Here is a 14,727-nt window from a genome sequence, read left to right as displayed (position 1 = left end):
AATTTTAATTGTTTTCAAATGAAATGAACAAATGGCAGCCCCCAGGAGGTTCAGCCCCGGCCGGCAAATGTGGACCCACTTTAACTCGGTCCTAGTCAAAGTCTCCCGGGAACTTGCTCTCCTTCCTCAAGAGTTTCTGTAGGGACTTAGTTTGTAGGTGCAACCTCTTTGTCCCCGCCCTCCACGGCACTCTGGGGCATTCTGATTGGCTATGGCTCTAATATGGCTTCTCTGATTGGCCGACAGCATGCCGCGAGCGCGAAGTAGCCGGTTCCCTGGGATACGGCCCGGGCTGGTTGAGGCGGAGGGCGGGCTGTGGTGGCAGGAGTCCGGCACACCATGGCCAGTGTCCACGAGAGCCTCTACTTCAACCCCATGATGACCAATGGCGTGGTACATGCCAACGTGTTCGGCATCAAGGACTGGGTGACGCCGTATAAGATCGCGGTGCTGGTGCTGCTGAACGAGATGGGCCGCACGGGCGAGGCTGCCGTGAGCCTCATGGAGCGGCGGAGGCTCAACCAGCTGCTTCTGCCTCTGCTGCAGGTGAGGGGCCCCGCTGGCTCCCGTTCTTCCAGCAGACTTCCCGGAGCACCTGCTCTGTGCCTGCCGTTTACTTGGGCCTGGGGGACGGGGGTCCATCAGCTAACGCTTGGCCTTGGAGGACCGCGAAAAAGGAAAGATAATGCCACCAGCTAACACTTAATGAGTGTTTACTATGGGCCAGGTGCTTAACATGCATGTTTTCCCAGGTTCATATCTGACTCCAGCATTTGTTAGCTGAGCGACTGGGCGAAGAGTTGCTTTTTCAGGTCTTCTGATTTCTGCAGAATGGGCCTGGCTACAGTAGTCCTGAGTGTGTGTGTGTGAGTGTGTGTGTGTCACATGAATCCTATGGATTCTGTATCTGACCTAGAGGACATTAATAAGTAGTAATAATGACATAAGACTAACAGTGAACATCGATTGTGTGCTAAGCATTTCATTTCATTTTATAGCACTTAACTAGTTGTGGGACTTGAGCAAGTTCTCCAGCCTATTTGGGTCCTGGTTTCTGCAAAATGGGAACAATGATAGAAACTATGTCATGGGATGGCTGTATTAACTGAGAAGACCCATGGGAAACACATCACAGTGTGTGGCACACAGTAATTACTCAGTATTGGCGATTTTAATGTGTTCTCCTGGGGCACGTACCTTCCCAGATAGCAGTTGTGTTTTTTCCATTTATTTGTAATTATATGTCTGCTGCCTCTCCCCTACTAGACTATAACCTCTATAAGGGCAGTGCTTTGTCCTATTTTTCTTCATTTTGTGCCCTGGAAGCCTACTACAGCACCTAAATAAATATGTAGAATAAGTGAAATGTGGTATGCCCTTTTGTTTAGTTTTAAATCTCAATTAGATTGTAGTCTTTTTTTTTAAAGTTATAGATCGATTTTAGAGAGAAAGAGAAACATAGATTTGTTGTTCCACTTCTATGTGCTTTTATTATATGTGCTCTGACTAGCGATTGAACCTGCAATCTTGACATATCAGAGGATGATGTTCCAACCAACTGAGCTACCTGGTCAAGGTCAAGATTGTAGTCTCCGTGATAGCAGAGGTCGCATACTCTCGGTCTCTAATGGTACCTTATATGGACTTGGACACATAGTATGTCTGCCTATCTTACAAGGTTTTGGGAAGGATCAGACGAGATATGTTTTGAAAAAATAGGACACCTTTGTTTGTATAATGTTTTCCAGTTCACAGAGCACTTTGCATTATCTTACTTAATCTTTGCCACAAACAAAGGAGATAATTATTATTATCTCCATTTTACTAGGGCTCAGGAGGCTACAAGTTTACATGATTACAAAACTAAGAAGGAAGGAAAGATGCATCCTTGGACTACAGATTCAATGTATTTTCCCCCCATTTTAAACCATTCACTGACTAAACGAGAATGATATGCAATTTTCAAGTATTACTTTATCGTTTTATTTATTTATTTTTTTAAAATATATTTTATTGACTTTTTACAGAGAGGAAGGGAGAGAGATAGAGAGTTAGAAACATCGATGAGAGAGAAACATCGATCAGCTGCCTCCTGCACATCCCCCACTGGAGATATGCCCGCAACCCAGGCACATGCCCTCGACTGGAATCGAACCTGGGACCCTTCAGTCCGCAGGCCAACGCTCTATCCACTGAGCCAAACCGGTCTTGGCTACTTTATCGTTTTAGATAGTTTTTTTTCCCCTTTCTGATTTGAGATTTCATGTTTGGAATAATTGTTAAAGCAGAGGGGTTGATAAATGAATTCATGTTTGCTGCTGTTTATCATTCTCCAGTTCTTTAAAATTTATCCATAACCTTCCTATCTCCCTTTGCTCAGGGCCCAGATATTACACTGACTAAACTGTACAAGTTAATTGAAGAATCTTGTCCTCAGCTTGCAAATTCAGTACAAATCAGGTAAACATTTTTTTCTCTATATATGAAAAGTTGTCAAAGTAGATGTAAAATGGAAAAGTGCACATGTTAATTAATTATTTAAAAAAGATATCTTTGTTCTTTTAGGTTGTTTATTTTTTTGAAAAATGGTTAACATGAAATGTACTGCTTCAAAATTTATTTTTTCAATCTACCTTTTCCTTTTTTTAATTATTTTTTCATCCTCACTGAGGATATCTTTCCATTGATTTTTAGAGAGAGTGGGAAAGAGAGGAAAAGACAGAGAGAAATACTGATGTGAGAGAAACACATCAATTGGTTGCCTCCGGCATGTGCCTGACCAGGGCCTGGCCCTAGGAGAAGCCTGCAACTGAGGTACCCTTGACTGGACTTGAACCTGGGACCCTCCGGTCCGAAGGCCCGATGCTCTATCTACTGAGCCAAACCGGCTTCGGGCTACCTTTTCCTTTTTTCTTTTTTGTTTTGTTTCTGGCGCCCATGACTGGAATCGAACCTGGGACCCTTGGGTCCACAGGCCAACGCTCTATCCACTGACCCAAACCAGTCAGGGCTACCTTTTCCTTTTTAATTGTTGCAGAGAAGTCCAATTTTTTTGGCTGACAAGTTTTATGATCAAGAAAACATCAGCAATGATACTTTTCAGAATATGGGAATGACATTTTGGATGATTAAGTTTGTTTTTTGTGCCACCATTTTTATGTGAAACTCTGAATTGCTTTTAAATATATTTATTTTAGGTAAATATGAAACATGGGAAGGTGTTCAAAGGGCCTACTTAAAATACACACCTCAATTTTCTCATTCAGAATCAAACTGATGGCTGAAGGCGAATTGAAGGATATGGAACAATTTTTTGATGACCTGTCAGATTCTTTTTCTGGAACTGAACCAGAGGTTCACAAAACAAGTGTAGTAGGTATGAAGTTCTTCTGAGGAGAGCAGAGAATATGTTCATTGAAGTGAGCAGCTTTCTAGATCACATCTGTCATTACTCTGCAGTATCTGAACAAATACATGTTTTCATTTGTGTTTATTGCCTTGCCATTTTGATCTGTGTTTAAGCAATTGTCTTGTGGAAAAGACAAGTTTTGTCTATGATATCAAAGGTATTGGCCTGGTCTGGGGGGCTCTTAGGGTTTCTCAGCTCTTTCTCATAGTCCTCTGGGTCACTTGTCTGCATTTCATAACTCTTAAGTCAGGGCCATCAACTAAACTTCTATGAAGAGAAGTAAGTAAATTTTAAGGTGAGGGCAAATGTGACATCTTTTGATGCTTTTCTATTGGCTTTATGTCCATGCTCTATCCACCTGGCTTTATTTCATAGTAGTATTTGTTATTCAACATCAGTTATTTATTGATAACTTACTTCTATCCTATGTGCCAGGATGTGGACTTAAAAGATAGACATGGACCTTCTTTTTTATTTTTTTAATCTTAACTTGAGGATATGTTTATTGATTTTAGAGTGAAAGAGAGAGAGAGAGAGAGAGAGAGAGAGAGAGAGAGAGAGAGAGAAAGAAAGAGAAACATCGATTGGCTGAGCCACACTGACCAGGGCTGGAGTTTCCTCTTTTTTTTTCTTCATATATTTTTATTGATTTCAGAGAGGAAGGAAGAGGGAAAGAGAGATAGAAACTTCAATGATGAGAATCATTGATCAGCTGCCTCCTGCACGCCCTCTACTGGGGATCGAGCCCACAACCTGGGCATATGCCCTTGACTGTAATTGAACCCAGGACCCTTCAGTCCACAGGCTGATGCTCTACCCACTGAGCCAAACCAGCTAGCGCTGGACCTTCTTTTTTATGGAGATTGCATTTGAGTAGGGTAGGGCCAGATGAAAAAAAGTAAATAAATAAGATAATTTCAGATAGTTATAATAGTCAAGAAAAAAATATATTGTGTGGATAACGATGGTGGAATGTGGGTGTGAGCACTGGGCCCTCAATAAGAAGAAACCAGATTTGTAAAGAGTGGGGAAGAACATTCTAGGCAGAAGGAATAGCAACTTCAAGTGTCTTTTTTTTTATTCTTTTGAAGGAAGAATTGCAACAAACAGTCATCAAATTTGTGTATCCCGATTTCATTTAATGCCTTCACCTTGTCTGTGTCTTATTTTGTAGGCTTATTTCTGCGTCACATGATCTTGGCCTACAGTAAGCTTTCTTTTAGCCAAGTGTTTAAACTGTACACTGCCCTTCAACAGTACTTCCAAAATGGTGAGAAAAAGACAGTGGAGGATGCTGATATGGAACTGACCAGCAGAGAAGAGGGCGAAAGAAAAATGGAAAAAGAAGAACTTGATGTGTCCATAAGGTAACTTGGGTTTTTCGGACAGGGGTCCCTTTCCTGCGAAATAGCACAGTAAGTAATTGGAGCAAACCAGGAACCTTGGCGTATTAGAACAATGCTCTAACCCAGTGGTCGGCAAACTCATTAGTCAACAGAGCCAAATATCAACAGTACTTCTTCAAAATAGATTCTCCCAGGCCGAAAACCGACTTCTGTGCATGGGCCACGAAGTTTCAATCGCACTGTACGTGCGCTCGCACATGGTATTTTGTGAAAGAGTCACACTCAAGGGGCCAAAGAGCTGCATGTGGCTCTCGAGCCGCAGTTTGCCGACCACGGCTCTAATCCACTGAGCTTCCTGGCCAGGGCCTGGTTATAGGAGCAAGATTACAGTACTATTAACTCCTTCCAAAACCTCACTACTTAGAGTTGTCTATAAAGGCTTCTCATCTCTTGGAAAGGCAGTACAGTATGGGGTGAAGGGTCTGGCACTAGAGTCAGAACCCTGGGTATGAATCCTTGCTCCTTCCCTTATTCCCTGTGAGGCCTTGGGCCAGTTACTCAACTCCTCTGTGTTTCAATTTCTTGATCTGCAAAATGGGAAGGATATCACCTCCTCAGAGGGTTAATGTAGGAATTAAATGATAAATTTATATAAAGTGTTTAGAACTGTTCCTGGTATGTGGCAAACATTCAACAACTATTCACTGTTCTTCTCTAATTTCTCTTCTAGTTAAGTCCCCTAAGGAAGGCTTCCAAGCAACAGTATGATCTTTGTTTGAGCTACTCTATAAGCTTCAAGTAGTAGAATGTCACTTCTTTAGAAATGTTAAAATTCAGACTTTTCATATTATGGTTTGGTTTTCTCCTAAATTTATCTGATTTAATTAGGTCTAATCGCATCTTTTTGTTTTTATCCTATTCTAAGAGTTCATTTGCGTGTAAGCCAGTGTATTTACTGTTAAGGTGCATGGTTTCAGAGAATAGTGTATATTTAGTAAACTGAATTGCTCACTGATTTGAAAGATATTCTTTAAAAGTTATTCTAATTAAGTATTACACTTTGTCCAAAAAGAAATGCTTTTGCCAAAACCGGTTTGGCTCAGTGGATAGAGCGTCGGCTTGCGGACTGAGGGGTCCCAGGTTCGATTCCGGTCAAGGGCATGTACCTGGGTTGCGGGCACATCCCCGGTGGGAGATGTGCAGGAGGCAGCTGATTGATGTTTCTCTCTCATCAATGTTTCTAACTCTCTGTCTCTCTCCCTCTCTGTAAAAGATAAATAAAATATATTTAAAAAAAAAAAAAGAAATGCTTTTACTTGTTATAGGATATTTCTTTACTTTGCAAGATATATTTTATACACTCCTTGATTCTTTTAAAAAGGAAAATTTCAATTTTTTCTCTTTTTGTGATTTTTCTAATGTTTTATTGTGTTATCAGAAGTTTCTCACTTTAGCCCTTTCTATTTTTTTATTTATTTATAGTTATTGGAATGATTTTAGGTATGTTTTTTTCAGGGAAATTATTTTTCTTGCCCTAGAAATTTATATTAAAATTAGAAAGGAGAAAGTATTATTGAATAGCCTACAAATCTCCCATCTTACAATGAAATCATTCCTATTTAAAAGTGGGAACCTAACTGGTAATTTAGAAGGGAGAGAATAAATATCTTTCAGGTGTTTTTAAAAATCCACGTACAGACGGAAGCGCAAACTGAAATTTAGCTTCAGCTTTTTATTTGCCCGTTGTTGCCAAGGGGCAGCTCTGTGTCCTGCGGTAAGAAATCAGGCTGACAGGATCACAGCTCGTCAGGCGGCAGTGGAGCCTGCTAGCCTGCCTGCTGCTGGAAGCAGTCTCTCTGTGGACCCCGCCAAAGCAGAAATTCTCTGGTTTTCCTTCACCTGCCAGAGATCTGATATAAATCTCCCAAATTCATTAATGTTCAAAAATACTTATCAAGTGCTTCCTGTGTGCCAGGCACTGTGAGGGGCTGTGCTGTCAGCGAAAAGGGAGGTGGAAGGTCAGGTAGTAGGTAACTGAAAGAAGAAGTGTAATTTCAGAGACAGTAGGACACAAGGATAGAAAATGGCTGTGGGGTGCTCTTTGGAAAGGTCTCTCTCTCTCTCTTTTTAAATACATTTTTATTGATTTCAGAGAGGAAGGGAAAGGGAAAGATAGATAGAAACATTGATGATGAACCCTAACCAGTTTGGCTCAGTGGATAGAGCGTCGGCCTGCGGACTCTAGGGTCCCAGGTTCGATTGCCGTCAAGGGCATGTACCTTGGTTACGGGCACATACCCAAGTAGGGAGTGTGCAGGAGGCATCTGATCAATGTTTCTCTCTCATCGATGTTTCTGACTCTCCCTTTCTCTCTGTAAAAATAATCAATAAAATATATTTTTTTAAAAAAATAGAAACATCAATGATGAGAGAATCATCGTTCTGCTACCTCCTGCACACCCCCCCACTGGGGATTGAGCCTGCAACCCAGGCATGTGCCCTGACTGGGAATCAAACCGTGACCTCCAGGTTCATAGGTCAACGATCAGTTGCTGAGCCACACAGGCCGGGCTGGGAAGGTCTCTAGAAGACTGGGAGCTCGGTGACGAAGGAGCGAGTCCTGAGAAGAATTGCCAGAGCACATGGCAGACACGGAGCCCCCAAGTCAGGACAAGCTGACATATTGGAGGGACAGACAGAAGGAGGGGCTGGGTCACACCCTCTGGTCACACACTTGGGAAGGGCTCAGGTCCTCATGGCCTTAGATGTTTAGTAACTGTTCTCTCTCTCAGCCTCTCCTCTTCCCTGATTTTGACCTGTCACTACATCACTCAGAAATCTCCAGAGAGTCCACAGATTCTCCCCACCTGGTGTTAGAGGCCTCCACAATCGATCTTTCTGACCTTACCTTCTGTCCTTGGCTTGGATCCTTTACCCTCACTAGCCAGGTCTGCTTGTATGCCCCCAGGCCTTTTCCCTTTCTGTCTCTGTTGTTTTCTTTTCCTGGAATGCCTTCCTCTTTCCTCATCATTTTCCCCACTCCTTACCAACTTTCCAGTTCCTCACCACTCCGGCTGGAGTAATTTCTCCCTTTTATAAGTACAGAGTCTATACTCATCCTTGATATTTATCGTTTACTGTCATCTTTGCACCTGGGCTGGTCCTAGCCTTTACCAAGACTATAGACCAAGCATGCCAAACTCGCTGGCGACCATTAAGATTTTGTATTTCCCCCCCCAGGGCCTTGATTGGTGTTTTATGCCTTGCACATACTTTAAAAAACAAACAAAAAAACCAATCCTTGCTGGTTGATTAATCCTATGTAAAATTCAAATGTAGTGGTAGATTTGAGCCCTTTAGAGCATTTTACAGGCTTCTTTTAAGAATCTGATGAATGCCATGTACTATCTCTACATTAAAAATGTCCATTCATGCTTACCTGGCAGGGAAGGTACCATGATCATGAAGGTGGTTTTCCCAGGGCGAGGCTTAGCCATTGCACTCCAGATGTGCTGACCCTGTGGTTTCCCCAAATGTGGGAAACTCAGCTGCATCATTTGTGATCTTGGAGAGCTGTGTTCGTGCTGTCTGCTGGACAGAAAAAGCACATTCATGCAAACTTTGCATGCAGTTTTATAAGGACCATGGACTCCTTCTGGCCCAGGGGTGGGCAAACTTTTTGACTCGAGGGCCACAATGGGTTCTTAAACTGGACCGGAGGGCCGGAACAAAAGCATGGATGGAGTGTTTGTGTGAACTAATATAAATTCAAAGTAAACATCATTACATAAAAGGGTATTGTCTTTTTTTTTTTTTAGTTTTATTCATTTCAAACGGGCCAGATTCGGCCCGCGGGCCGTAGTTTGCCCACGGCTGTTCTAGCCCATCCATGAATCCAGGTTAAGTGCCCTTGAGTTATAGCACTAGGAAGCCAAAAAGTCTGTCTCAGCTGATAATTGGATTCATAAACAAGGTATACTTGAGCCCTTTTTCTAAATGGAATACCTCTATTGCTTCTGAAGGGCTACTTTCCCCTCCATGTATTTGTGAGGCTCTGAGGAAGCAAAGGAAGGGTCAGTGAAGGGTGCCTTGGGCCACGGTATTTTATTTGCTCTTCCCAAGCTTGTTCATTCATGTCGGCCACGGTTGCCAGTATGGGAGCCAGAGCCAAATTTATAATAACTTCATTTATAATAACTCTATTTGTCTTCACTTGTAGCCATTTTCCTTTGTGTCATTTTGATTTTCTCACATATTGCTCCCATGTCCTTTGTTATAAGCCAGCCTAAATCTGTTTTTGGGGAATGGGGTTAAGTAAATAAGTCATTTGGCACTACTGAGTGTCATGGACTTCAGAGGAGAATGGGACAGTGGTGGTGTGTCCAGTTTCCTTCGGAGTCTCATCTGTCTCTAGCCTTTTTATGTGCAGCCATATTTATTTCAAACCTTGGGTTTATTTTGTTTAAGGGATATGTTAAGAGAAAAGGGCTTGTTGCCCAGACACTTAACTGTTTTCCATTTGAGAACTTGGCCTGTGAAATTTTTTTCCATTTCCCTCTAGGTCACCACTGTGTCACTGATCTTTGTTAGGCCTGGGTCAGGGCTGGTTCTTGGCAGCTCCAATATTTGCAAAAGCTGACCCACTGCCTTGGGGATGGTTAGGTAATATTTATCAGAAATGAAATTAGGAGAATATTAGAGCAGCTCTTCCTAAAGTGTCTTCTGTGGGATGCTAGTGCTTCTTGAGAGGCATGAGGAAAGGATCCTTTGTGCAAGTGAGGTTGGTAAATGGTATGTTAAGTAAAAGTGGAGTTTCTTTCTGCTGGATTTCTCTAATGAATCATGAATCTCCAAGCAAGATGGAATATATACACCTTTCCTCAAATGCTTTAACCTCAGAATTTTCTTAGGATATCCATTTACATACAGTTTGCATGAAACAGTTTGAGATCTGCTGTAATTGACACAGAGTGCTTATACAAATACTATTTATGAGTAAATATTGATTTTATACTTACTGTAATCCTATTTAGAGAAGACTTTCTTCAGTGATAAAACAGTAATATTCATACTTTGACCTCAAAACAAGATTGTTTTATACTGTGCATGTATAGATTTGTCAAGTCTAGGTTTATATTAGTACATTTCTTGATTATCAGTTCTGTGTAATCTAAGCTTCTAGACAAATGGTTATTTCTTAGGTGAAGCCTCCTTTTCCTGCCTTTGAATACAATACCATCTTGACTCTAGCATGGAGTTAGAAACTCTTCATTCATTTATTTCCCAAAATCTGAGTGTGTCTACATATAGCCCTGGTTATTCACATACAAATGCAGGTAAGAACAGCCCCGCTCGGCAGTGCATAGGTGCTATGATAAGCATCTAGGAGCCAGGGGGACCTCAAATGAGACATGTCAGGAGAGCTTCTTGGAGGCTGTGACTCATGTAATTTTGAATGATGGATGGTGTCCAGTAGTCCAATAGTAGGTGGGCAGGTGGGCTCTGCAGGTTGTGGAAGCAGCAGGGGCACCTTATCATGACAGGAGACCTGTAAGGTGTTCATGAGGGCTGGGGTGTAGGTGACAAAGAGAAGGCAAAGGAGAGAGGCAGGAGGTGGGATCACCCATGAAGCACTGCACCTGCCCCGCTAAGCAGCGTGGACTTTATTTTGGAGGTGACGGGGCACCACTGAAGGGCTTAAAATCAGAGATAGCATGATAGATTTGCATTTTAGAAAGATCTGCTGAGAGCTGTGTAGAATTTAGGTCTATATTTGTCCACGATCATTGTGAACTTTGTCAGGTCATTCAACATCATTTTTCAAGTATGTCTTTTCTATTCCTGAGAGGAGAGAATTAGTTGTAAAAGTTTTTGGCCCTGGCCAGATGTCTCAGTGTTTAGAGTGTTGTCCTGATATGCCAAAGTTAATGGTCAGGGCACATACAAGGATCAACCAATGAATACATAAGTGGAACCACGAATCATTGCTTTCTCTCTCTCTCTCTATCTCTGTCTCTTTCACTCTCACTCCCTTACTTTCTCCTTAAAATCAGTCAATTAAAAAAACGTGTCTTAACTCTTCTGATAAAGAATCTGACTTTGTAAGCATTATCATTTTTGCTATGGTGTATTATATGTATTTATTATTTTTGTTTTATATTTTGTAGAGAAGAGGAGGTATCTTGCAGTGGGCCCCTGTCCCAAAAACAAGCGGAATTTTTTCTTTCTCAACAGGTGATGTTAATTCTCTAATTTATCATAAACTTAAAAAAAAATCATCTGATGTTGTTTGTCATGGAATATGCCTGTTATGTTGGTGGGTTTATTGGTAATTCTGCATTATCCCTTGTTCTTGGCCCTCTTTTCTTCACTAACAATGCTGTTGCTTCCTATTTTGTAGTTTTAGTTTTCGATTAAAGTTCTAATGCAGGTTCATTCAATAATGGTACATGACTAACACAGCCAAAAATGTGATTTAGGAGATGTGCTTCCCTTTCCCCAACATTTTATTATGAACGTTAAAAAAAAAAATTGAAAAGCATTTTACAGTGAATATCCATATACTCTTCATCTGTTTCCTATAGTTAATATATTTTTCTCTGTTCAACACATATCTACCCATCCTCTATCCGGCCACCATTTCTTTTATTTATTTATTTTTTATGCATTTCAATTTGCAGATATCAGTGCACTTCATCCCAAACATTTAAAATATATATATATATTCTTATTGATTTCAGAGAGGAAGGGAGAGAGAAGGAGATAGAAACTTCAATGATGAGAGAGAATCATTGATCGGCTGCCTCCTGCACGCTCCCTACTGGGGATTGAGCCCACAAGCCAGGCATGTGTCCTGACTGGAAATCAAACCCTGACCTCCTGATTCATAGCTTGACGCTCAACCCCGGAACCACACTGACTGGGCGGTCCCAAACATTTTTTGTTGGTGGTTTTAAGGCAGACTCTTTCATTTTCTCAGGAACATAAGCTAAACATTTTTCTCCCATGTTATCTTCAAGCAGACTTTTGATTTTTTGTTAGACTTTTCTAGTTTTCCCTGATTTTGTCCTTAAATTTCTTTCTGCAGAAAAATGTAGTGATCTAGCTAAAAGTGATAGGAACATACCTGCAGATGAATTTTAAACAAATTAGAAAAACTTGTCTAGCTATCAAGGAGAAAATATACGTGGATCCTCACCTTGTCCTCACACCTTAGTATATTACAGGTGGATTAAAGGGGCAAATGTAAATATTTAAAGCTGTAATTAAACTAGAAGGAACTACAATATTAAACTTTAACTGATTTATGGATGGGGAAAGACTTTCTAAACATAAAAGCTGTGGAAGTAACATGTAGGAGAAGATAATTTGATTTTTTTAGCATGAAAATAAAAAATGTCTGCATGTTAGAACACGTTCTAACAAGATTAAAAGGCAAACAACAAAATGGGGAAAGTATTTGCAATGAATATGACAGTCACAGGGTTAATAGTTTTGTTTTAAGAATCATTTGTAGCCCTAACTGGTTTGGCTCAGTGGCTAGAGCGTCGGCCTGCGGACTGAAGGGTCCCAGGTTCGATTCCGGTCAAGGGCATGTACCTTGGTTGGAGGCACCTCCCCAGGAGGGGGTGTGCAGGAGGCAGCTGATCGATGTTTCTCTCTCATCATTGATGTTTCTAACTCTCTATCCCTCTCCTTCCTCTCTGAAATCAATATAGATATTTAAAAAATATATATGTATACATATGGAATTAGAAATTATTATTACTTATAAAGAAAAATTTGTCTAGGTAGAATTGAATTAAGTGTCTATAACCCAGTTAGGTACTAATATTTAATTTGAAACTAGTTTTCTACATATCTTATGTAATCGTTGCTTACTGTCATTCTTGTGAAACAGTTAACCAGACGAGGTGCACCTGAGTGCCATAAGGCCCTCTGCTCTGCTGGAGATGCACACTGCCTGCTGTGAAGGTGCTCACAGTCTGGATTGAGGCCAGACTGGCATTTTTAATACATCTTGATAGGAACTACAAGAATGGTTAGAACAGGGGTCCTTGTAGGACCTTACCTGGTCTAGGTGGTGATAGAAGCAGGTGGCTGGTGAGGTCTGAATTAGGGCTGGAAGGATGAGCAGGAATTTGCATGGGAGGAGTGTGTGTATGGGGAGTGTGTGGATGGGGAGGCTTACTGTTTCAGCAAGAGGAACAGTGTTCTGTAGGGTCAAGAGGAGAGAGTAGCTGTGGAAAAGAAAATAACCAGCTGATGCTGTTGACTATAGCATCTCCATGTATTTCTTTCTACTGAATTGTCGTGTTTCGATTTCAGGCCTCTTTGTTAAAGAATGACGAAACTAAGGCCCTCCCTCCAGCTTCTTTGCAGAAAGAATTGAACAACTTGTTGAAATTTAATCCTGATTTTGCTGAAGCGGTGAGTCTTTTCCAGAATTTGTTCCTGAGTTGAAAAAATAATGGCGAAGCTACTCTTATGTTCAGTAGCCACGCAAATGAGGATCCATCCATGCTCTTGGAGAGAAATCATGTTGGCAAGTGAGCAACCCAGCTTAGGTTGTAAAACTGCCCTTCGCACTCATTCAGTCTAGTGATGTTTTTTTCCTTTCATCATCTCTCTGATGTTGTGAATTATGGGCAAAGATAGAGTAGACTGAGTATTTATTTTATTTTATTTTTTTAGAGAAAGAGGAAGGGAGACAGAGAGAAACATCAATGTAAGAGCAAAACATCAATTGGCTGCCTCCCATACGCCCCTACTGGGTATTGAGCCCGCAATGGGCATGTGCTCTGCTGGGAATCCAACCATCAACCTTTCAGTGAATGGGACCACACCCAACCAAGTGAGCCACACTGGCTAGGGCAGAGTAGACGGAGTTTTTAAAATCTTTGGGGCCTGTCTTGGCCAGGTGGCTTGTTAGAGTATTGTCCCAAATACACTAAGGTTTCAGGTTCAATCTCTGGTCAGGGCACATACAAGAATCAACCAGTGAGTCCAGCCAATGTGACTCAGTGGTTGAGCATCAACCCATAAACCAAGATGTCCCCTTTTTGATTCCTGGTCAGGGCACATGCCCAGGTTGTGGCTCGAGTCAATGGGTGGATGTCTCTGTCAATGTTTCTATCTCTCTATCCCTCTCACCTCCTTTCTCTCTAAAAAAATCAATAAAATATATATATTTTTAAAAGATTCATCCAATGAATGCATAAATAAGTGGAACAACAAATTGATATTTCTGTCTCTCTGTCTCTCTGTCTCTCTCTGTCTCTCTCTCTCTCTCTCTCTAAAATCAGTTAAAAAAAAATTAGGGGCTAAAAATTTGTTCCTTTCCCCACTTTTGTCAGTGTGTGTGTTTTTTTTTAAGTTTAAAAATCATTCCATTCCTTAATGGATTTTTACCCTCAAACCTGGATTTGACATTTGACTTTATTCACATGTTGAAAGATATATGTTTGGTTCCCTAGTAACTGGGATCTGCCTGCTTGGAGGGAAGTTTATTTATTTATTTTTAAAATTTTCTTATTTTTTGTTAATCCTCACCTGAGGATATTTTTCCATTGATCTTTTAGAGAGAGTAGAAGAGAGAGGGAAAGACAGAGAGAAACAACCATGTGAGAGAAACACATCGATTGGTTGCCTCCTGCATGCGCTCTAACCAGGGCCCATGGGGAGGAGCCTGCAATCAAGGTACGTGCCCTTGATCGGAATTGAACCCAGGACTCTTCGGGCCACAGGTCGATGCTCTATCCACTGAGTCAAACTGGCTAGGGCTAGAGGGAGATTTAATTCAGTGAAGCAAACAAAATGAAAACAGTTTCAAAATAGAATATGATTAGCTCAGTAAACGTTTTAAATACCTGAGCTAAGTGAGTTCTCCCCTCCACCCTCACATGGGTCCTAATATAACCAGTGACATAGTGGATGTATATTTAGGATAAAATGCTGACACAAGTGCTAATG

At 41.2% G+C, this 14,727-nt stretch overlaps 1 protein-coding gene across 1 annotated transcript in view; it reads left to right on the top strand.

Annotated features, from left to right (window-relative positions):
- The first annotated feature begins 278 nt into the window (after positions 1 to 278).
- Positions 279 to 14,727, top strand: part of ANAPC5 (anaphase promoting complex subunit 5) — a 28,408-nt gene continuing 13,959 nt past the window's right edge. Inside the window, exons 1-6 of the mRNA XM_081113925.1 lie at positions 279 to 546; positions 2,381 to 2,460; positions 3,267 to 3,376; positions 4,584 to 4,776; positions 10,923 to 10,989; positions 13,084 to 13,185. Of these exons, the coding sequence (XP_080970051.1) occupies positions 340 to 546; positions 2,381 to 2,460; positions 3,267 to 3,376; positions 4,584 to 4,776; positions 10,923 to 10,989; positions 13,084 to 13,185 (759 nt within the window). The 5' untranslated portion in view covers positions 279 to 339. The remainder of the gene's footprint in view (positions 547 to 2,380; positions 2,461 to 3,266; positions 3,377 to 4,583; positions 4,777 to 10,922; positions 10,990 to 13,083; positions 13,186 to 14,727) is intronic.

Source organism: Myotis nattereri, assembly GCF_964212035.1.
Source record: "Myotis nattereri genome assembly, chromosome: 19".
Classification (NCBI taxonomy): domain Eukaryota; kingdom Metazoa; phylum Chordata; class Mammalia; order Chiroptera; family Vespertilionidae; genus Myotis; species Myotis nattereri.
Note: the sequence above shows the minus strand (reverse complement) of the source record. Positions and strands in the feature narration are given on the sequence as shown.